We start from the raw sequence: 25,590 nt of genomic DNA, 5'->3' as shown, positions 1-25,590 counted from the left end.
CTGATCTAGTTATAAGTATAATCTATTACATATTTTAACTTTTTTAAATAAATTTATTGATTAAATTTTTTATATGTATTTTATTAATACAATAACTCCGTTAAAACATTTGTTATGAACGATATTCATTTAACTAACATCCTCTTTGACGATATTTGCAGCACGCATTTGCGTTTGGATACAACTAGTGATCATATACTGGTACATGATCATCTATTGGGGCTTTTACCTTAGTAATAATTAATTTACTAAGAAGTTTCACTGACATCTATACTTTGTACGCACGCACTTTTTGTCTTTGTAATATTAAGTACTATTTGTTGTTTAATGTTAAATTTCAGTTGTTTTTACTATTATTGTACTTACTTGTTTTCTGTTTCATAAATATTGTTTATCTAAGTAATCTGTTTTGGCTTTCTATATTGTCTAAGTGTTTTGTTTTATTTATTAACTGTAAGATTACTAACAAATAAATAAAATCTCCTGTTGTTACAGGTGCCCATTTCTTAGCCCTTACCTACCTATAAGTAACCCGCTGCCTCGTTTCAGCTGCCCCGTAGAAATGGTCTAGTCACATTCATAGAACATCATGATTCTTATTAGTAATAAGTAAAACTGTCTTCAAACTTTTGAAGGTTTAATCCTTTGTTTTGTAGAGCTGTTAGTTGTGTGTGTGAGCTATCGTAACTCGAAACCGGTAATTCGATTTGGATTTTAGAAAGTGAGACGGAATCATTTTGTCAATTCTAATTTTAAATTTATAGTTAATATTTGGTTGTTTTTAAGGTAATGAAAATGGTATCCGAGGAAGAAAACGAGAAGGTCAAATTAAAAGATGGCGATCTATAAAAATGATGGAGAAGATCTGCCAAGGATAGAGAGACATGACAACAATTGAGGGAGGCCTATGTCGACAGACAACCTGACCAAAGTGGTTGCTAATAAATTATTATTTTCGCTATGTAAATTAGATTTTTTTTTATAGAACGGGGGGCAAACGGGCAGTGATACCGCCGCCCATGGACACTTTCAATGCCAGAGGGCTCGCTAGTGCGTTGCCGGCCTTTTAAGAATTGGTACGCTCTTTTCTTGATTTAAGAATACTACTGTTTACTACTACTACGGTAAGGTCAGCGAATAAAGGGTTATTATTAGATAAGGTAATGAAAATGTATGTTTCATATCTTTATTTTAAATACAATTGTACTCGAGTGCTAAATCAATTTTAATTCGGAACTTCGATGATTTTAATAATAAAAACGATTTCGCACTTGAGCGTCTTAAAAGTTAAATTTACCTTAACTTAACCTCGACTTCTAAATGCCAAATTTAAAGGACAAAACAAGTCAGAGCGTAACATTGCGTACAAAAGATAAATTTGTTTTGTAATTCATCAAAATCAATTATGAGAACATTATATTATCGAGAAAACTGATTAAATTTATTAATTTTCTTCTCATAGTATTGTCTTTGACATAACATTTAGACATAGAAAAACACTTTTTTAACGGACCACGCACGCTGTAAAGCACGCAAAACGTCGGTTAAATTTAAAATTATGTAAAATAATTGTAAATAGTAATACATAACTTAAAATCCGTTAAAAAAGTGTTTTCTTCTCTTTCTTCATTCGGCAGCTCAGACCATCGTCGTCAGCAAGAAAGCGTCTGGAGCGAACTATTTGTTTCCATCGGTTTCTATCCATCGCCTCTTATAACACTGTATAGATTTGAGGACGATGAGTCTTTCACTTGATCAGTCCATCTGGTTGGTGAACGGTCACGTGATCTTCCTTGTTACCAACCACGATCAGTGTCTCCAAGTTCTCATCGCCTCTGCGTATTGTATGGCCGAAGTATTTATTCGCTATCGGTAGACAGGCGAGTCCGTATACGGAGTTGGGTTAGGTTGTATTGGTGCGCTTCATTTTCTTATTAGTGTTTAAATGTTAACAAAAACAATTCCTAAAAACTTTGTGAGATACCCTGAGCTATATATTACGTTAATTTACCTTCACATTTAAACGGGATAGTAAAATATACTATTATAATAAAAACATCAGGATGAAATGAAAACAATACTTTAAAACATTTACATAAATAGCGAAAAATTATTTTAAAATCAAATTATAAGATAAAAAGTGAGCCATTAATATTCGTACTTAAGCATCTTTGCTAACATTTTCGACCTCTTCAACCTGTTTGCCGTCCTTGCGTTGTTCGAAGTACATCCAACTGCAAAACATAAAAAAGAATGTTTGTATACATATAATTCGTAGAAGCCGCGTCGTGTTGCGCTGTGCAAATATAATTCATTTAGCGACGTATCTCAAACCCAAATATGAACATATGTAAAATCCTGATCACCTACTTGCTAATAAGGAATATCCAACTTCTGTATGTTATTTTTCTTAAATTCTTATAAGCGTATATTACCTATAAACATAGCTGCTAGTAGTTCATATACCTGCGTTAATATTATATGTGTTGTTCACTAAACAAATCATACATATATGCCATATTCGCAAGTGTACTCTTGTTTATATAAGATTTCTACTATTAGGTAGATATTTGGTTTGTGAGTAAAGTAAAATCTTGAACGTAAATTACATCCCAAATCTACACAAAACAAGTCATATATTGTCTGTGGAGTCAAGGGCTAAATGTTGAACTTATCTCCCATTTCATATTTATGCAAAGTAAGAAAAATCAGCTACAAGAACTGCTTGCCTAGAAATGTACACCACCAAAACAAAAATGGTGACTAACAAGGAACGACCAGTTTTTGCCAATGCCACGTCTGCAGAAGAATAAACCTAGCATGGAACAAATTTTGGGCATTAAAAGAAGTTCTGAAATCCGACCTTAACTATAAAAAAAACAGTCAGAACATATATAACCAAACGTGGATTTTCAATTAGGCGCTAATAAAGAATATTGGAGTATGCTAAAGGACTGGCGCGTTCGATTCTTCGTTGACACATAAAGACAAAGTTAAAAACAGTGTGATACGAAGCCGTACCAACATAAAAGACGTCGTAACACATATCAAAAATTTAAAGTGGTAATGGGCTGGTCACTTTACCAGCATTTGTGATGACAGATGGGTAAAGAAGACCTTTATTTGGAATAGCCCAGTGGGAAGAAAAAAGAATTTGGAGCTGGCCTTAACTCCGTCGAAAGTCGATTACTAAGTACTTAAAAATAATGACAGAGACTTAATGTAAATATCTCGATAAAGGCTATTTTGACGTGATAACGTCTTTAAAATCGTTTTAGTCGGGTGACATGTTCAGAAACTTGTGTCACACCAAAACCTCACGAGCGCGATCGCAGGTATAACGAGAGAGAGACGGACCGATCTCCCGTCTCATCTCGAGCGCTGCCAGTCATTCCGTGAATGTATGAAGAAAAATGTATATCATAGTCGAATAAGTAAACTTGTCATTTTACACCCGAAATTTATTATCAAAAGTGTGAATAAAACGATAGATGTAATTTAAAATTTGAAAAAATTGTTATCTTCATTAATTCCTTACTTCCCAAAAACTTATATCACCAATAAGACGTTATCACGTAAACATCTCGATCGTAAACCTACTTTACAAACAACCTATATTTTTTTTATTTAATAAAAAGAACCTTTTTGTTAAGAAGTTACTATTACTCATAATCATTATTTTAATTGATTCTTCGTTGCAGAACATTGCCAGTTATTTTTAACAAGATCTTGGCTTCACACGGCAGCTAGTCTTTATTATCTACATTGGTATGTATTGTGACATCTAAACGTTAAGTCAAGCTTTCTCCAATAAACACTATTTGCAACTGGTTTCGTGAATACAACTATTAGTGAAAGGAAATACGTGGCATTGAATTTCTGATTATTTTCTAGAATCATTAAAATAACAGTTATAAAAATTATCAATATAAACCTTTAATAATAATAATAAAGACATTCTAGCATTGTAACTATATACATTGTTATAAAATTAATTGATATGTTACTTGTTAAAAAAATACCAACCAAAATCACTCTTAATGATCATCTACTTTAAATATTTCAACGGCTTTCTCGCTTTTACAACTTAATTACTTAAACCAATAAAAATATTGATATATTTATGTATATCACGCTCCTAATGAGGTTTAACTTTCTATTTCGTTTTCTTACTGTTGGCTTGTGTTTAATTTTTTATGTTGTAATATAATTGATGTCTATGTGTGTTTTTATAAGTAAAACATATTGTTTGTATCTCATATAAATTAATACCCTACTACAGATACCGGCAAACATCTTGAACAAATGTCCTTGCCTGCGCAAAGCGTTTTTAGGTATCACTGGGAGCGACGGGCGGTTGTGCGCCACGGCGGCAGAGTGACGTGTCGATCGCGTGATTGGTAAATCAGTTGACGTTTGTGTCCGATGCGCAAACTTTCCTCCACTCCCTTGTTTAATGCTCAAGAAGTTTGCCGGTATCTGTACCAAGAGAGATACGGTCCCGAGGTCCTAAAGAAGGGACACATTATATACGCGAGCTTGCTGATAAGCAATTTATACTGGTTTAACATAAATATTATTATCATTGTTATATTCCGAATTCAATTTTAAAAAACTGACACACGCCGACGATTTTTTAAGTCTATGTCGGTTTTCTAGCGATGTTCACCTACTAGCACATAAAAGTCTTTAACTGCTGGGGTTCAAAAGTCACGTCACTATTGTTACGTGTATTAGAATAGAACAACGAAAATATTGTTATCATTATCATTATCATAAACTGGCGAGTGTCAATGTCCTGATGACCCCATTACACAAAACAAATACCACCCAAATTAATATTGACAAATAATTGTCAAAGTAATTTTTCGAAACAAATAATAGACAAATTTCTTAAGCGAATACGTCAAACAATAATTTGTATGGAAAATTCAAATATTATTTGAAAAAATACAAATAGCATGTACCTATGTAGCTCCTACTACATTATCAGTGGGGTTATACAGGGCGTCCCAAAGAAACATGAAGGGAAAGTACCTTAATTATCGTAGATAGGGTATTTTACTGAAAGAAGACTTTAAGTTAATTTTAAAAGTTAGTCCTGCATTCAAAGATTTTCTAAAAATTACTTGCCTCGTCTGGGAATCGAACCGACTTAAATATAAAAAAACACCCCTACTTTTATGAAGCCAACCGAAAGACTGGCTAAAAACTAATTATGATGCCAATCGAAATAATAATAACTCTTCTTAAGTAACATAGTATTTTAAAAGAAAGGAACAGCCTGAAATTAATCATTTTAATCAAAGTAAAAACATATGTGAATCTGCCGTAGTCAATTAAGTGGATATTCTTTTGTAAATTAATGCTCAAAGTATTATCCCTCTTATCTTACGCAAATTGCCAATCCTTTAATGAGTTCGTACACACAAGAAGTAAAAGTCTTAAAAATACTTCATCTAAAGACACTGACTAAGGGTCGATTCGACCAAACAAGAGTAAATCTTAATCTTAGAATAAATCGTCAGTTAATCGAGAGTAAATCAATTTTACGTTTTACCAACTACAAATTCTAATAGTGGGCTTATTCGGGAATTGCTACTATATCGCCGTTTCGCACGGAATAACAGCTATTCCTAGAATAATTTAATGGCGTCAGTCAGTCCAATCAGCTGATTTCTGTCATTTCACAAATATGTATTCTGTGTTTTAATTTCAAGTCCACGCAACGCACTAAATTAATAGTCTGGCATTGTATAATGAAACGTTTAAACAATTTATTATTTATTTATTTATTTTTAGATTTTTGATTTTCTATAATATTAGAATGAAATTCAACTAGGCTCAACAGAAGTTCCTTTTTAGACGAAAGCCTCAAACAAACAAGAAATAAAAACTTTTTGTTGTCGTTTGACACCTGTTAAAAGCTACTTTTTCACACTATAATACGGCAAAATCGAGTTAACATGATGTATGCTCTTACACTGTCCCGTTGTAGAACAACATTTATTTGCCGAGTTTTATTTTCGTTCACCATTCTCTTGCTATTCGCGTATTGTTATTCCTAGCGCAATTATACTATCGATTACGTGGACAAACGACTATGGATTTACTCGAGATTAAAATCATGGAATAGATTATTCTTGGTATAGTTACTCGTGTATAAATTGAAGTTTGGTCGAATCGACCCTTAGTCTGCCGGAAAATATACCACGATCGGTACTCTACGATTTCCTACCTTCCTTTGTATGCGTATAGTATAGTATTATATACTTATAAACATTTGTCACTTTCAAAACTATCATACACGATAAAGAAATTCCACTTGATGAAAATGAGTCTATATCTTTATTCCGTTTAAAATGATAAATATTGTGTAAGAAATTTTTTGTCCATTTACAGCAAATTAAATTAGTTCGATTGCAATGTTAAAACTAAAGAACTCATTTGTCTCTATTCATCTTAGCGTAAACACAATTTGATAGAAAGAGACGAAATAGTACTTTTGTTAATAATATTACCCAAATATAGCGACAGCGGGCACAGTCATAGCAGCTCCAAGGAGAAACACAGCCCCCGGAAGAACGGTCAGCGTTGCCATATAGACTCGGGAGTATAGTGGACCATACACCAGTGGCATCATGGCTTCTGCGAGCCCGAATAAAGAGTTCACCTTACCTGAAATAAGACAATATTTGCGCTATATACTTAGATTAAAAAACTGCCCTGCGATTCTGTAACTCACTTCACGAACTCACACAGCGGTTTTCGCATCCGCGGTCTCTCTCAAATCAGTCGTGAAGCAGTCATTTTATGATTTGGCATTCTGATAAACAATAAAGTACAAGCTCCCACCTTTTCAGAATGCCAAATCATAAAATGACTGCTTCACGACTGATTTGAGAGCGACCGCCGATGCGAAAACCACTGTGTGAGTTCGTGAAGTGAGTTACAGAATCGCAGGGCTGATCTTTGTCTATAGACGGTAATCTTAGGAACTATGAAACACTCCTTTTGTGTTGGATAGTCCATTTAATGAAAAAAAGCCTGACTAATAAAATACCTTGCCATATTGCGGAAATTCTAGAATTTAATTTGTTCAAATGACAATAAGGTTGTTTTTTGAAGTTCTTCTTCTTTAGGCGCGTTATGAAAAATTGATGAGAGTGAAATTTTACGATACGCGCGCACCGTTACACAAAATTATCAGTATGAAGTTGCTCACGGAAGATGCTACGACATTGGACTTATGTTTAAAAACAACATCCGAATAATAATAGAATTTATGTTACACTTAATGTAAGAGAATAATAATAAATATTTATTTATTTAATTTTTCAAATGTAAACTGAACTTTATTGACTATAATGACTCATTTTCCAATCTTTGATTATTTAATTGTAATTAATTATTTGCATGCAATCAAAAACTATTTCTAATAATGCCAAAGAAGTATACTTCTTACGCGCGTGCATAAGTACACGCACCCTTTTTTTTATGGCTCTGGTACGATTTGTGCATTAGCCAGCGTCAAGTATAGGATTTTTTATAATTCGTGCTTGTCTTTAGATATTCGACCGTGTCCTCCATGTACGGTTTAGGCACTCGCCCGCACAACCCTCCCAAAGGCCGAGAACAAATTAAATTAAATTAAAACTTGCCCTCGAACCGGGAATCGAACCCGGTACCCCTCACCTAGTAGCCCAGTCATTTTAGGGGTTTCACCTCGGAATGAAAGATAATAAGCTACAAATTGGTATAGACCTTTGTTTTGTCGTTCTAAATGTTGTCTCAAAAGTCACAAATGATACCGTGTCCGCGTCTTAAGATATTGAAGGTCAAAGGTCATAAAAATGGGTTTTCCGTGAATATCTCGCTTTCTATTGCTTAAATGATATTTGTACTTATTATAAAAGTTGTAGAGTATAAAATTCTCTACAATTTTCGTCTCATGTTTTTTTTAACGCGAAGAGTGCGCAGCGCAGAGTCATATATGGTCCTATGCAAGGTCAAGCGTGAGTTACGGTTATCAGTACGTTATATCAAGTCTATTATTTATTAAATTATTATAATTATTAAACAATGGCCATTATTTATGTACTAATTTTTAATTGTTGATATTTTATTAAAATCAGTAACTTAATTATTTATATTTAACTATTCAACTATAGTATATTATTAATTCTGGAATATATATTTTCAGTTAAAAAGACAATAAGGGGATATATTTTATGCATATCTTTATTTATCGTTAAATATGCCATACTATACATTTGTTGAAATGTCAATTTAAATATCATAAGAATTTTTATTGGTTTTAATTATAATAAAATTGTGAATAGAAGCTAGTTATTTTCATCTTCTTCGTCGTCTTCTTCTTGTTGTCGCTCGAAAACGTTCAATTCATTGTCATCATCCTCATTATCGGTCATATTCATCTCCAAACCCTCCAGAATTTCAGGATCGTATGCGTTTTCTTCATCGGGATTACTTGGATATTGTGCAGCGTTCAGGCAAGCTTGTCCATTGCACTGGCCACAAGCTAAAGAACATAGTAGCCCTGATTTTCGGCATCCACAGCGGGAACGAGGTAATAACGTTCTTATGGGCTCCAGGATTCCATTTTCAAGCATCCAGCCCCATTCTTGAGGTTCTAAGTCATTCCCTAACCACGTTTGAATCTGGTAGTAGACGCGATTTTATTTTGTTTCGTTAATTTAATGAATTGCGTGTAGCGAAAATGATCAATGTCCTCAGATTTTGGAGCATTATATAATGCCAACAAGATGCGCACTCCATTTTCAAATAATGTTTGTACCGGGCAGTTTTCTTGTAGAAATACTTCCACCAGTTTATCCAAATTGGGAATTTTCTCCAATGCTTTAGTAACAGTTTTTTTTTCCTTTTTTAAATAGCGCAGAAGTCCTGTCACAGCCACTAAATGCGTGTAAAAATAGAATGTGTTTTTTAGTACGCGGATATTGATCAAAACTTTTGGAAGAGTATATTTGCGTCTTAACATTGCCTTTCCCAACTTTTTTAAAGAAAATTTCCTGTTGATGTGATTGAGTACGTCCAATTAGAAAAACGAGCAAATCAATATCTTCTCCTATGATGACGGCAGTCTTTTGATGTTCTGATAATGCAATAGCTGTCTCGATGATGAGAACATCAGCATCATCTCTGACTTGTTTTGTTGTGATATCAATAGTTTTTAATTTTTCGACAAGCATGTAGATAAATTTTGTTTTATTGGACCGATTTGATAAAAATTTCTCTTGGCTGATTGGCACAATCATTGTTTCGTCAAAACAAACTTCATACGATTTAGAAAGTGCAGCAGTTCTTCCTTGTTGTTCCATTGCTTTAATATTTTTACTATTGTCCGAATATCCGTCAAATACAACAACAATTTCTGAACCATAATGTGTTTGTAAATATTAAATGTATTTATCTAAAATAATGGAGAAAGTAACTAATAAACTAACGAATAATCTTGACGAATACAAAGTGGTCCCTTAAAAGAGAAAGTGGCCTTGAATACAATAGAACATCTGTCCCGGCTATAAATAGAAAAGGTCATAGGGTAGGGTCAAGTATATCCAGGTATATAAGTATTAAAAAAAATTACACGTTTTGAAGAAAACGTATGTAATGACGTTTTAACTAAAAATATATATTCCAGAGTTAATAATATACTATAGTTGAATAGTTAAATACAAATAATTAAGTTACTGATTTTAATAAAATATCAACAATTAAAAATTACTACATAAATAATGGCCATTGTTTAATAATTATAATAATTTAATAAATAATAGACTTGATATAACGTACTGATAACCGTAACTCACGCTTGACCTTACATAGGACCATATATGACTGTGCGCTGCGCACTCTTCGCGCTCTACCTCAAAAACGGTTGACCGTATTAAAAAAAAAAAATTTTATACTCTACAACTTTTATAAAAAGTACAAATATCATTTAAGCAATAGAAAGCGAGATATTCACGAAAAACCCATTTTTATGACCTTTGGCCTTCAATATCTTAAGACGCGGACACGGTATCATTTGTGACTTTTGAGACAACATTTAGAACGACAAAACAAAGGTCTATACCAATTTGTAGCTTATTATCTTTCATTCCGAGGTTGACCCCTTTTTTTACCTAATATGACTGGGCTATAGCTGCCACTTAATAAGACCGCTATGTTATGAGGCCCCCGACAATAAGGTTTAAGATGCCATTGTATCATCTGTCAATGTGATGTCAATTCGATTGTGCGTGGTCTAATTCTTGCATATTATTTAGAATGCCGAAAACGATTAAAAGCCAGTTAAGAAAAGTTATTGACAATATAACAAGTATTTGTCGGAAAGTCTGAGAAAGCTCTATGAATAATGTGTGAAATGTCATGCCAATTTTAATGAATGAATCCTCTAAGTTTAGTATACTTATTATAACACTTTATTAATAAGGCGCTATTAAAGATGATTAGAGTATGGCAAAGCGCTATGGGTTGTTCTATTCTTCTTCTATTTGTCTATTTCAAGAAGAAAATTAAGGAAAAGGTACAAAAAGTGTAATATTTATTTATTTATTTACACTTTGTTGCTTTATGAGATAAAAATTTAACAAAATTACAAGTAAAGGAAAGGAAACTGGCGGCCTTATCGCTTTCGAGCGATCTCTTCCAGACAACCACTGTGAGAAAAGAAAAAATAACAGACTCAAGAAAGTTAAAGTGGAAACAGGCCGGTCACATTGCCCGCGTTTGTGATGACAGATGGGTTAAAAAGATAGTTTGGAATAGACCAGTGGGATGAAAAAAGAGAGGACGCCCACTAGAAAGATTAAATAAAAGAGATAGCGGGGAATTGGAAAATAGTAGCTAAGATGAGAGACATGTACTAGTATTAAATACATTGTAACATAAATTTATTGTAATCTTTTTACTCGACTATTTTTAGCACGAAGTATGGTCATGTACCAATGTGCCTGCAGAGCAGGTTTTTTATTTACTATACTGGTCGGATTTTACATAACATTATGCAATGACCAAATTAACGGGTAAAACGGTATATCACAGTAAATTATAGAGATTTAACAGTCAAATATTGCTGAAAATAAAAAACGGCTCAAATATAAGAGTCTTCACAACGTGCCGTGGCGTTCAAGTGCCAGATGATATAAGATTTAAATTAGCGCCTGGCAGATAGTTCCGGTGACCCCAGAGCTGGTGCTTTCCACACTCAACGAATAAGTATCGTAATACAGCGAGGAAATGCTGCCAGCGTTAAAGGTACACTGACACAGGGCCCAAACTTTTTTAATTTGTTTTAATTTAATTTTTTATTTTTATTATTAATATGTTAAGAATATTGTAAATACTTAGTTATATTATATAATTAATTAAAGTATTTAAAGAAAAAACTGTTTAACCGGATTAACCGGTCACGGTGACCACGCACGCTGTAAAGCACGCGAAACGTCGGATAAATTTAAAATTATGTCAAATAGTAGTAAATTTATAGAAATACATAACTTAAATCCGGTTTAAAAGATTTTTCTTTAAATGTGTAAAGGTTATGTCAATCAAAGACAACACTAAATTAAAGTAAATAAAATATATTTTTTATTATGTATCTTTAAGTTCCAAGGTAAAATAATAAATCGCTACAAATATTATTATAAATCTATTTAATTCAATTCAAGAATTGTTTTTCCTTATTAATATTTTAGATTCACGTTATAAAATTTACAAACAATTGTATCTACTATTGTTCAATGCCTTATTGATGTGCTTTGTGCATGACAAGGGCGAGAGACCGTTGTCTTTCAAGGCATTATATTACGTATAAAGTATTATTTTTGTTAGATATAGAAAATGTTAGCAAAAAAAATATATGTTTATAAATAAAATAAATAAATCAGTGGTGCAACAACCTTTACAGGTCTGAACAACAGATTTCTGTATCTGTTTCATGATCATTTGTCAATCTAAAGGGTAAGTAGATGATCAGTCGTTAGACCCCGAAGGCAAGCCGGTTTTCTCACGCTGTTTACCTTCACCGTTCGAGCGAATGTTAAATGCGCACATAGAAAAAAGTGCGCCCTGCCGTGCATCTACGACCTCAGCCTTGCGATTCTGTAACCGCGACCGCCGCTGTGAAAACCGCTGTGTGAGTTCGAAAAGTGAGTTACAGAATCGCAAGGCTGTGATGAAAATCGCACGATGAAGACTATTAGGCCAACACATCTTACTAACAACCTATGTTTATAATGTAAAAATAAACAAGAAGAACTGGCAACAAACTCTTGTCCACTCTTTTTATATCGGCTTTTTACAAAATGTTTGCAAGGTGCTATGATTGCAGGGCAAGCAGGCTCACCTGATGTCGCAAGTGTGTTACCGGCCTTTTAATTAGTACGCTTTGTTCTTAAAGAATCCAATGTGGAATGAATTTGGAAATACTTCTGGGGGCAGCTGGTTCCTCATAGTGGTTGTGCACGGCAAAAAGTGCCTTATGAAACTCTCACTTGTGGAGTGTAGGTGATACGGGTGGAATTTCGTATTAGCCTGGACGTCCGATTTTTGACGTGATAACGTCTTTAAAATCGTTTTAGTCGGGTGACATGTTCAGAAACTTGTGTCACACCAAAACCTCACGAGCGCGATCGCAGGTATAACGAGAGAGAGACGGACCGATCTCCCGTCTCATCTCGAGCGCTGCCAGTCATTCCGTGAATGTATGAAGAAAAATGTATATCATAGTCGAATAAGTAAACTTGTCGTTTTACACCCGAAATTTATCATCAAAAGTGTGAATAAAACGATAGATGTAATTTAAAATTTGAAAAAATTGTTATCTTCATTAATTCCTTACTTCCCAAAAACTTATATCACCAATAAGACGTTATCACGTAAACATCTCGATCGTAAACCTACTTTACAAACAACCAATATTTTTTTTGTCTTAAAAATGCTTAATAACGAAAGTTTACTAAAAGTAGCTTACCCAACTCTTCGCTTGTCACAAGTTTTGATGCAATGGATCTCATAGCTATAAAAGACGTCCCGTTGAATATTTCCACTAACGGCGCTAAAAGTATAAATAATTAGGTTTAATTATATAAAGGTAATTTATTTATTAAACTTTTAATACCTGTCAACATTAATTACCTGTGTGGGTATCTAAAAAACTTAAATTAAAATTTATTATTTAACTACAATGCTATCAAAAATATTCAAATTTAACACTGTCTGATTATTAAGATTAATTTTGATTACTTTTTTATGTTTTTAAAAATATACTTACGTCATTAATATAATATGTATTTTATGAATCGCAACCTCTCACACATCATCATCACACAATTTGGCATCTATGTCATTGATTAGACATTTTTTTTTCGGGAATCGAACCCATGCCGACTCAGCCGCTCTGGCGGTAAACAAAAGTCAATGATTATTACCAATATAAATTTCGGTGGTAGTGGTAGCAAAAGCGAAGATAAAAGATGCGAGGATTTTGCTGGTACAAGAAATGATGCCCACCACAGAGTCATCCAACTTCATGAAATCGCTGAAGATGCTAATAGAGAATAGAGTTCCTGAAATAATAACATTATGTTATCTACTATATAAAAATAAGTCGGGTTTTCCTTTCTGACGCTATAACTCCAGAACGCACGAACCGATTTCCACGGTTTTGCATTCGTTGGAAAGGTCTCGGGCTCCGCTCCGTTTATAGCAAAGAAAATTTCAATAGAAAAGCGGGATCACCAAACGAAATGTTACATAAAACGAAGCCATCTGGTGGCGAAACGGAGTTCGCCGAGTTTGCTAGTTAATTATATTAGTAACTTCAACGGTAGAACCGTACCATCACGCAGAGAAAAGTCTCACGAGCAGTACAGACTTTTGCAGACCATAATGATGTCCAAAATTCTAAATGTAAGCACGAAATGCCTAAAGAATATCTGACAGTGGATGGGATTCAAGTCAGTGGAACAATTGTTTAAATTGGCAATGTACAAGATTTCAGAGAATGACTGCCGACAGTATTGGGAGAGAGAATATCTTGAACTTGTTCATCAAATTACAATACAGACAATACAATTCGTTTATACACCATTATAAATAAGTCTAATTATCTAATATGTACAAATTAGATTTACTCAAACTCAAACTCAAAATATCTTTATTCATGTAGGTAAACAAGTACACCTATGAATTGTCAAGTTAAATTAATTGTAAATTTACATTTACTACTAGTTCGCAAGTCAAGGGCGTAGAGCGGGTAAGAAGAACTGGCAAGAAACTTTCCGCCACTCTTTTTAATCGCCAAGTATTGTCATACAAATTGTTTGAACTGGAGCAAATCAATCCCAAGGATTAGGATCATTTAAGTATTCCTAAAATTTATAAAAAGCTTTATTGATTAATATCCAAATTTATGTCCAAACGGAAACCAAAAACATCATTTTAACTTTGTTGATTTTCTTAGTTTATCCGTGACAATCAAAAAGTATTATATAAAGATGTACACATAGTGGTTGATATGTTTATTTAGAGTTTCTATTAGCTAATCGTTCTGATATTATCATTAACAGTGCCACTACGAAGTCGATCGAATCTGTCCCGGCAAATTCGTAATGCAATAAATGGGTAGACCGATTTTTATGTGTACAGGATTGTACAGGAGATTTTTGCTTATTAATGTGAAAGATTTAATGGAGGGTTATACACCAGTAACTCTACCGTGATACAGTTAGACAAAGTAATATATCCTAAGGAACAAAACGCCTGCAGATATTTGTATGAAAAAATGTTGAACATCATCATATCATCATTTTAGAAAGTAATTTCTACAATGTCGTTCCTGCAAGTATGTGAGTTTCAAGAAATTTGTTTAAAACGTGTCTATATTAATTTACTAAGATTTATAATATGACTTACCAACTAGATTAGTAATGATACTATACGTGCAGAACATGCTGAATTGCACCTCGTCCCAGTTGAATCTGTATCTCATGAACAGATAAAGCACGTTCATTTCACCTACAAAAGAATTACATTATTACTAATGACCCTATTAATACAGTCTTTCGAAGCCCTAAGTTTCGACTCATAGACTCTTCTACCTTCGAAGACCCTGAGGTGAAAGGCAATTTCAAAGGCACGCATTTCGTCAAGTCAAACGAAAAAACACTTCGAGATGAATGTTGGACTAGAGATGCTCTTGACCAATCACAGAAATACGATTCGTCTTTTGTTTTATGGTCTAAATTCCAAAGTTCTTAATTCAAAAACCTGTCGTAATTGCTACGTGTCGTACATAGTCGTACGTTTGTATGAATGCAGAAAATTATGTTTTGAGTAATTATCAAGATTTTTGTATTACTTTTTTTGATTATATAATTTAATAACTTAAAAACTGTAGCTTTTTTAAATAACAGGGGACAAACGGGCCTGCCCGAGCCACCTGGCTCACTTGTTGTTAAGTGGTACCGCCGCCCATAGACATTCACATTGCCGGCCTTTTATGAATTGGTACGCTCTTTTCTTGAAGGACTTTAAGTAGAATTAGCCCGGAAATACTTCAGTGGACACCTGGTCCTACAATTTATAAGTGCTAACTACAGATTTAGGTATATCATTTAATAATGATACTTTATGAGCCTTCTGTGCCTGATACATGTCGGTAAAGACTTGCGGTGTCCCCGCGATGATTTCCGGTATAGCACGTGCGGGGTCAAAATGGAAAGATTATATTTAGTAAAGCAATCTAGACATGACATATATACAAACATCCCAGTTAAGCATTGCTGAATCTACATTAACGCCTACAGAAATATAAAAAAAATACCTCATAGTATTAAATTACTAATCACGTACATAAGTACTATTTCCCGGTAAACACATGATTCAACAAAATTGTTTCAAAGATTAAAGCATCCTCTAATTTTCCACTTACAGCCATATTTGATGTTTGTGAGGTTCTTACAACTGTAATAATAGTACTGAAATTTCGATTTTAAAGAATACAGACGAAAAATCGGAAATTGGATCATTGACATTACGGCAGGAGTTAAATTCTGCAAAGATGTTCTTGTTTGATTTGATTTGGATATGGGCTAGGCCCGATTGACAAGAATTATACTTTAAAAAAAATGTGTAATTTTTTTGTAAGGAATCTCGCTGTTGGCCTTAAGGGCCTTTACAGCTCAGCTCGGGCTGTTTTGGTGAGCATAGCTCGGCCTGAACAATGTTAGATTTGGGAACCCTTTTAAGTAAGAAATACCTGTGTCAGGGTTCCCAGCTCTTCCATAACAAACTTAAGTATGAATTCCTTAAAATATATTTATATAAAATGTAATTATATATTTTATTTTATTTACTTTTCATCTGTTATCAATACGCCTGAGTGCATGAGTGTGTGGGTGCAATTGTGTGAGTGAATGAAAAAAGTGTGTAACTACATACTAGGTCTCAAAAGCATCTCTAACACTGCGCAAAGTATGCTCAGAAGCCAGTCCTTTAGTCGTATCTTTACATTGTAGACGGTGAGCGGGTAGATGTTAAGAAATTAATGTTATTTTATAAATTGTCTCTGCACAAAGAATTCAGACTAATAAGTAATGTAAACAAACCTAATTTACTAAAAAGGATATTTAAAATACGAAAGTGTCCCACACTACTTATAGCACACTATGTTCTTGTGTACTATTTACACTTACGACTAACGTGCTATCACATTAATTCACTAATTTGATTTCTTTTTTACTAAAAAATTACAACAAAAAATTATGTGTTATATGTTAACTTTGCTACATTTTATGTTTGTACAAATATGTAATAAATAAAAGAAAATTATGCATACGTTTAATGCTAATTAACTTTTGATGTCGATTAAACAAGCGCCTGATCGACAGTACCGGGGACCAAAAGCAAGCATATTCGAACCGCGATGCAGCGATGCAATTCTGTTGCTAGCATAATATGTTAATTTATTTTGCGGACTATATTATTGTGCATGTAATTTCTTTCTTATCACACTAATTAATTTTTCGATTAAATGCGCACATAGAAAGAAAGTCTATTGTTACACAGCCGGGGATCGAATCTACGGCCTCAGGAATGAGAGCACGCTGAAGCCACTAGGCCAACACTGCTACGAATTATTAAATAAAAATAAATATAGCTATTCTTATTTCTTTGAAATAAAGTCTAATGTTGATGTTGAAATTTCTTTCTTCCGCAATAAGTTAATTTAAACCCTTACCATGAAGAGGTCCGAATATAACGCACACCACAACGATGAGCAAGGAAACTCGAAGCCTTCTGCGACCAGGTCCACTTCTGAAGGCCACTGTGAGGGTCTCCCGTACGTGACCAACATCGAAGAATGAACATATCCATCCCCGACAACCCACAGGCTGTATCTGGAACAGAGCGATGCATTTATTTATTTATTTATACATTCTAAAACAATGTATTTATTTTATTTTTATTTATTTACACTTCGTTGCAAATAAGAAAAAAAAACACAATACATAAAAAATTATAAGGGATGCAACGGATGCAAATATGCCTAAACAAATACAAGAAAATATGACATCACAAATTTAACACGCACATCAATTACATTAGAACATAAGAAATCTATGAAAGGAAAGAATTAAACAAACAACCACAAAATAAAAAAAAATAAAACAAAACAAAAAAAATAATAATGATAATAACTAAAAATTAATAATAAAAAAAAATTCTTATATGATCGAATGTGTCTATTACATTTTGAGACGGTTCGTTCGTGGAAAGATACTTTCAAAGATATAATAAGATAAGAAATCTGAGCAAATGAAATTTTAATGTGGTAATAGAATAATGCTCAAAATCGATTACGATTTAGTGTAAATAATTCGTTTATTCTAGTGTTGGAAACATGATATCTCTGGAAAGTAGATTACGTTACGGTTATACACGGGTTCTAACAATTTTTTTTATTTTTTTTATGTAATAGGAGGCAAACGGGCAGGAGGCTCACCTGATGTTAAGTGATACCGCCGCCCATGGACACTCACAATGCCAGAAGGCTCGCAAGTGCGTTGCCGGCCTTTCAAGAATTGGTACGCTCTTTTCTTGAAGGACCCTAAGTCGAATTGTTTGACCATTTCGGAAAAATATTAATTTTGAAAATATTTCTATTATTAAAAAATATATACAAACCAGATCTATCGTTCCAGAGATTTATTATTTAAAATATAGACAAGTATCTTTTATATTGGGTTTACTCCCTTTAGAGTAGAGACCGTTAGAGTACAACTGCATAGCCACTTATCAAAGATAAGTTGGCGCCTGGCAGACAGTACCGGTGACCCCAAAACTGGTGATTTCCTCACTCTACATATAAGTACCGCAATCCCGCCAGGAAATACAGCCAGCATTGAGTGTACTCAGCCACTGCAACTGGGACAAATCTTTTCAAATTTTAGTTTTTTAATGATTTATTTTATTAGCGGCGGATCTTCACATCGACAATTATTTATAGTTTTAAAATATTTTGTTAATAACAAGATGATATAAAAATGCCTTTATTCGCGTACTACTATTAGATTACATTAAGTAGATAATACACCATTTAGTAAAAGTCAAAATTTTTCGAAGAATTTTAGAAATAGTTTTCCGGATAAAATATTAAAACTCTAACAATTTCTCTATTGCTACAATAAGTCACTCTGAGTAAAATAAGAAAAAGTTTTTTTTTTATAAAAAAAGAAAGATTTTATATTTTCAGGGTAAATTTCATTAAAACAAAGTCATTCGGTAGAATTAATTTTTCGAATTGTATTTTTTTGTATTTCGATTTGAAGTGTTTTTCGATATTTTGTCATTAAATCTGTGGTGAGGAGTCGGCGGCAATTTATTTTGTATAGTTATAAGTGTAAATGATTTTGTTTTTGTCCATATATTTTATATTTATTTCTTGGCAAATATAAAAATAAAAAAACTAAATTGGCGACAATATCGCTAACGCAAACTTTTTTGCCACGCAACCGTTTTACTTAATTCTACCAAAACAGTTTAGTAAGTTGTCTCTAAAATCATAACAAAAACAATAGTAACCATACTTACCGATGTTTTAACATTTTTCTATATGAAACGTAACATCTATCTATGCAGAATTTGATTATAAAATAAAGAAATAAAATCGTTTTAAAAATAAGGCAAGTTCATTAGTATATAAGTTTCCTTTGGAATTTCCCAAGCTGTATCTAATCTCTAGGGCAGTGTTGGCCTAATGGCTTGAGTGTACGCCTCACTACCCTGAAGTCGGGCGTTCGCATCATGGCTGTGAAGGAAAACATCATGATTTACCCGGAAAAATCGCCGTATAAGTACCAAAAAGTTTATATCCAACTGTCCGTGGTTTATAAAAACATCGGAGGTTCATGAGCACCTCAAAATCAGAACTGTTTTTTTTTTTTTTTTTTTAATATAACGGGGGGCAAACGGGCAGGAGGCTCACCTGATGTTAAGTGATACCGCTGCCCATGGACACTCTCAATGCCAGAGGGCTCGCGAGTGCGTTGCCGGCCTTTTAAGAATTGTTAAAGAGGAGATCAAGACCTGGAGTATGAAATACAGAAAAAGGCTAGAAATGCATCCTAATAAGCTTGCCACGCAACTAAGCCTACCGGACCTAATAAATAGGCTTAAAAGGCGACAAATCCTAAGTCTTGATAGACACGGTTGAAATACAGGCAGTCTCGATGGAGATTTTGCTCTGAACGCCTAACAGCTCTCAACACATCTGCTAATAGTCTAGCAGACTGATAGCAAGATAAAGACTTATAAAAAACAAGTAGAGTAGTACAACTTATAAAAAACAAGTAGAGTAGTACAAGAGGGAAGCTGAAACAAAACTGGTTTCAGGCACGGTTTGATCAAGAGACGCATGTTGGGGCAGAGTGGATGGGTTTTTAATATATTATGTGTAAAGAAAAGGAGCTATTTTTATTTAATTGATGTAATTTTTCTCGAAAGTTCTAACAACAAAATTCGCTCCTGTCGATTTACGCGAATACTAAAATCATCAAGAAATCGAAAATTCATTTTCACATTCCACTAACACTGGCAAATCAATAAACTGGATAAGACATTGTAATTTCCACCTCTCTGAACCTCGTACTCCCCTCGAATTTGCGTAGCGGGCAATTTATCACTTTAGACATAGGACCGAGTACGCGAGAATGATGAATGATTCGAGTACTAAACCTAAGCTTCCTATTAACATTGTCTCACGATTGATTCCGTGTCACTTGTGAGGCGTTCCTGGATTTAAGATTTGATAGCAGCGTTCTCAATCAAGGTTATATTCTCGGTACAATATCTTTCTCTATACAAGCCAATATGAGGGCTTGTTTGCGATAAATTAATGCAATTAAGACCCTGAGATATTATAAATGAAGACAATTAAGAATGCTACGGACTATTTAAGTTTTTCAATTGTTCTATATCAATTGAGAATGCCTGAGAAGAAGTAATTCATTATGGTTTTATGTAAATTGACTGAAATAAAAGATTAACTAAAAACTAAAAACTCTTGACAAATTAGACGAAATCAAAGACAAAATCTTGTTGCGGTAGCTGCTACGGAAACAATAAATATAAAAAACAAATAATATGAAATTTTAAATATAGGTACAATATCGAAAATAGCAAATACTTCCTATACCAGTATTTTTTATAGAACAGGGGAAATGGGTAAGAGGCTCACCGGATGTTAAGTCACATTGCCGAAAGCTTGCGAATGCGTTGCCGACCTTTTAAGAATTTTTAAGTTCTTTTCTAGGATCCTAACTTTAAATAGAGTATATAGCTTAAATATAGTATATAGCTACAGTAAATAGCTTAAATAAATGTTCAAATTTCTATGTATTTCTGCGGGATTATTTATTTATTTCAAAGTAGCTTTTAACTACAATTAATTTGGCTTCTGACATTTAAATTAATTTCTCAACATCACTTAAAATGTTTTTATATCATATTATTCTTACTATGTCGTATTTATTTTAAGAGGACTTAATGCTTCGTTTTGATTACTTTTATTATAAATTATATGTCCATTAGTAACTGTATACTCTAAATGTACCTTGGACTACCAATTAATTTCATTATTATTTACTAGGTGTCACAACAAACTTATGATATTGCCAAAATACTATTTTTGGTAATTTTCAATTAAAACATCGTAAGTTGACCTAGTTCCTTAAGTGGAAATGGGTATGGACATGGCAAGAGGAACAGAAAAGTGGAGCAAGAAAGTGGTGCCCATAGTACACTAAACGCAGAAGAGGAAAACAATTTAGAAGATGGATAGACCAGAATAAGGAAACATCAGGTGGTACCTGGCAGAGTGGCACAATGCAGACGGGAATGGCGGGATTTAAAGGAGGCCTTTTCCAAAGGCAAATGGGCAGGAGGCTCACCTGATGTTAAGTGATACCGCCGCCCATGGACACTCATTTTCAGAGGCCTCGCAAGTGCGTTGCCGGCCTTTTAAACAATTTTTTCGTACAAAATTAAATACTACTAACATCTATTTACTAATAAACACTATATTTACCAGTATATTTAATATATAACATAAATAATTGTATACCTATTAAAACCTAAGTTTAACTTCGGAATCCAATAAATTCGTTGGCTCTAGTATCATCCCGAAATTCCCGCCTAGTAATATTAATTTAATAAATTGTCCCACCGACACGTAACCACAGGTGGTAAGAACATTATTGGTCGTTATTAATTCAAAACAAAATAATGAAATTCGATTTTATTTGTTCCTAATTCTTATTAATATTTAAAATATAATGAAGCCGTTAATATTATTTTCGTATTAAAGTTTTTTTAGATCAGAGGAGTTGTTCGGTAATACCTGCAGCTGAGTTTCACTATCGGACGTCGAGGCAGAATACAAAATACCATCCACCTCGACGTCCATCGTTCCACAACTGAGCGTTTCTTAAGGCAGTTTTTGCCGCGCACCACCACTGTGTGGAACCAGCTACTCACTGAAGTATGTATTTCCGAACCAATTCGATTACCAATTCTTAAAAGGCCGGCAATGCACTTGCGAGCCTACAGGCAATGTGAGTGTCCATGGGTATCACTTAACATCAGTCGACCCTCCTGCCCGTTTGTTCCTAGCGCGCCCCGGCACGGGCAATGGTGACCCGGAAACCTTGACACAAAACCGAAACAACTTCCGCGTAGTAGTATTCGCGATGTCTGTTCGCGTTCGATAGACGTGACGGACTTGTTTTTATATAATATAAAAGTTAGATATATCCTGTCGCTGACTCTCCTGTTTATAATACAACTGTACAACACAACCATATCCTATCCTGCTCAATGTGACTTTAGTTATTCTTAAGAATTCTTTTGTATTGTAATGTAATTCATTACAACACAAAAAACGTTGCAAAATTTTTTCTTCGACTTTGCAAATCCGATATCTACGAAAAGGTTTATGTGCTCGGGTTTATACAGCCTATGTCAGTCAGAAGACATTTACACGCCATTACGTAGCTGTCTATTAGTAAAAGAATTTTCAAAATCGGTTAATTGGATCCAACTCCCTACAACCTAACTTATTATATTATACTAGCAGACCGGCCAAGCGTTGCAGTAGCTAAGGTTTTTGCTATATTACATAGTAGCAAACTATTCAAGGGAAGGGGTAGGAGAACACCAATAATGGGGACTACCATGCTTTTATGGTGGTTATACCATTAAAGTGTAGCTTATGTGAAACGTATGTACTTTCAACACAGCGCCATCTCTTAGAATTGTGACTATCAAATAATAAACAAATATTTTGCAATAAAATAATATTGCGGGTATAAATTGAGATGTAAGCTGTCCTATCTTTTAAGTTGGATCAAACTACACTCGTAATATATATATATAAAGATATGTTATTCTCTACTTTACACGTATGTATTCAAAGAATTGTAATTAAATTCAATAAAACTTCACAGAGCAAAAATGGATTAACACATTTTGATACTAGTTTGAATCTTATTCACGTTATTCGTTGTTTCATAGTACATAAACTATGAATTTAGTAATAAATATATATATATATATATATATACCAATGGCTACAATCTTTTAGGTCTAGGCCTCTGATTTCTGTATCTGTTCCGTGAACATCTCTAATAGGCAAGTAGGTGAGCAACCTTCTGTGCCTGACGCACACCGTCAAGTGTTTTGGGTCTAAGGTATGACGATGTTTTCCTTCACCATACGAGCGAGAGTTGAATGCACACATAGACAGAAAGTCTCTAGTCATTAGTGCACAGCCGGGGTTCGAACCACCAAGCCCAGGCATGAAAGTCACGCGCAGAAACCACTAGGACAACACTGGTCAGTAATAATAATAGCTATATCAATTCCTAAATTATCAAGAATATAGTAAATATTAAATAAACTTACTCGCTGTCGTTCCTGAGAAAAATCAGGATCCTTTAACCGGACGTATCCATAAATAAAACTTGTCACATACAACACATTGGATATCATAAATATGCCGTAATATCCGATTTTTTGCAATAGAATACCACTAAGTGACATGCCTATTGGTATTCCAAGGGACATGCATAAATTTGCCACTCCTACTCTAAAGGTCCTCATCTCTTTCGTGGTCACATCACCGATGTAACTGAACACACCGACGCAGACGGTTATCCAACCGCCAGTCAACGATGGAAACAGATCTGAAAGAGCCGTTATTTCCAAAGGTAGCTCGTAGAAGAAGTAAGTATTCAATATAAAGCACGTGCAGCATAGAACCTCTCCAACGATGGGTAGAAGAATACACGCTTTCCGTTTCCCAGTCTTATCGCTCCAAGAACCTACGAAAAGTACTAAAATGCAAGGAAACGCTGTCTGCACGATGTTCTTCCACGCTTGAACTGATGCTGTCAACTTCTGCACCTCCGATTCTTCAGTTGTATAGTTCTCTGTCTGTCGTCTGTTTAATGCTGAGCACACTTCATCACTGTAACCAAGATTCACTCGACAGGCCTTTTCTAAATTCAGATTTTGAACAGCAAGCCCCGAAAACACATTGGACATTATGTAACATGCTATTATAGGTTCTACTGTTATGTTGGATCGTATAGACAGTAGTTTATCTTTAACACTCGACGCTTTAGACTTCTCCTTTCCTTCTTCCGGTCCATGTTTTTCGGCGTTAACACTTATTCCATTCATGATTCCGATGATATGATTTAGTCAACCATGATTCACACGTTATCTGTTAAAGTTTTGATATTGCGATCGTTATATCTCAGGATGAGCACTGAGTCTTCTTTTCTTGACTTGATTGAACGGATACGCGTTCGAGTGGTGCCATTTACCAATTTGTTGATATAGTGTGAGGCAGTGTCAGTAGAGCGGCTGTGACCGCGGGACTGTGTAGACAGCGCGCTCGCAACCTTGCTCGAACCACCACTTATCCCATTAGCCCAATGCCTGTTATTGTAAAACAGTAGGTGGATATTATACACGGTCAAGGTACGCTGTATTTGCAAGGAACTATACGTCGACATTGTACTCCTGTCTTTAATGCTTGTGAAGAATTTAAATTCATACATCAAACCATTTAGTTTTGTCGAATGTTTAGTGCTCAGTTCTATTATAGAATTTAAAGTCTTCACTTGTTTTAATAATAAAATTTTATAGTATTGTCTTTTATTGACATAACTTTTACATATTTAAAGAAAACACTTTTTTACGGATTGAAGCTATGTATTATAGTCATCGTGACCACGTACGCTGTAAAGCACGTGAAACGTCGGAAAATTTTAAAATTATGTAAAATAATTGTAACTTCAATCCGGTAAAAAAGGTTTTCTTTAAATAAAATTTCAGCCACAAATCGAACACGTAATTTATGAAAAATGCCAACTTTCTGCTCGAAATGTAATTAACAATCGTTTTATATATGAAAATATTGCTTTGTATTAAAATAAAAACCGCATTGTGATCTGTTTCAATCGCAGGCAATAAATCAGTAACGTATACTAGTCAAACACAATACCATTATCGGAGAATTTTTAAACCAAAATGTTCGCGATACAAAGGTCAGTTTCGAAAATTACTGGCTTTATTTATAGTAGTAATAAAAATAATATATAAATGCTGATATATTAACTTAGCGAACCCGAAGGGCCCATCTTAAGAGCGTATGAAGGGCTGATGTGTTAGCGTGTAGGGTCTTGCTTACTCTCTGAATAGGTTGAAATGGTTTTGAGTTAAATTAAAAATGAAATTATCTTAATTTAAAAAATGCTGTGTTTCAAACATATTTTCAAACGAAGTATATTTTCTAAGGAATGTAAAAAATTTTGCCTGACACAACAAATAAGTCAAATTAATTCTGTGATTAATTAAATAAATTTTATTTATTTTAAGTTGAAAATTGCAAGTTTAAAAATTGCATTCAAATTTCATATTATATCACACTTTTAGCCACACAATTTAGAGCTATCATTAGATATGTAGCTATTA

The 25,590-nt window shown here is 33.9% G+C and overlaps 1 protein-coding gene across 1 annotated transcript; it reads right to left on the bottom strand.

Moving 5' to 3' along the window:
* Positions 1-1,665: 1,665 nt before the first annotated feature.
* Positions 1,666-24,515, bottom strand: LOC125056821 (proton-coupled folate transporter-like). Its single transcript, XM_047660120.1, has 7 exons — positions 23,512-24,515; positions 17,291-17,450; positions 14,965-15,066; positions 13,479-13,616; positions 13,022-13,105; positions 6,522-6,678; positions 1,666-2,234 (listed from the first exon to the last, which is right to left on the bottom strand). The coding sequence occupies exons 1-7, from the start codon at positions 24,289-24,291 to the stop codon at positions 2,162-2,164; spliced, it is 1,494 nt and encodes a 497-aa protein (XP_047516076.1). The 5' UTR covers positions 24,292-24,515; the 3' UTR covers positions 1,666-2,161.
* Between the last annotated feature and the right edge of the window lie 1,075 nt (positions 24,516-25,590).

This window comes from Pieris napi, chromosome 15 (genome assembly GCF_905475465.1).
Source record: "Pieris napi chromosome 15, ilPieNapi1.2, whole genome shotgun sequence".
NCBI lineage: Eukaryota > Metazoa > Arthropoda > Insecta > Lepidoptera > Pieridae > Pieris > Pieris napi.
Note: the sequence above shows the minus strand (reverse complement) of the source record. Positions and strands in the feature narration are given on the sequence as shown.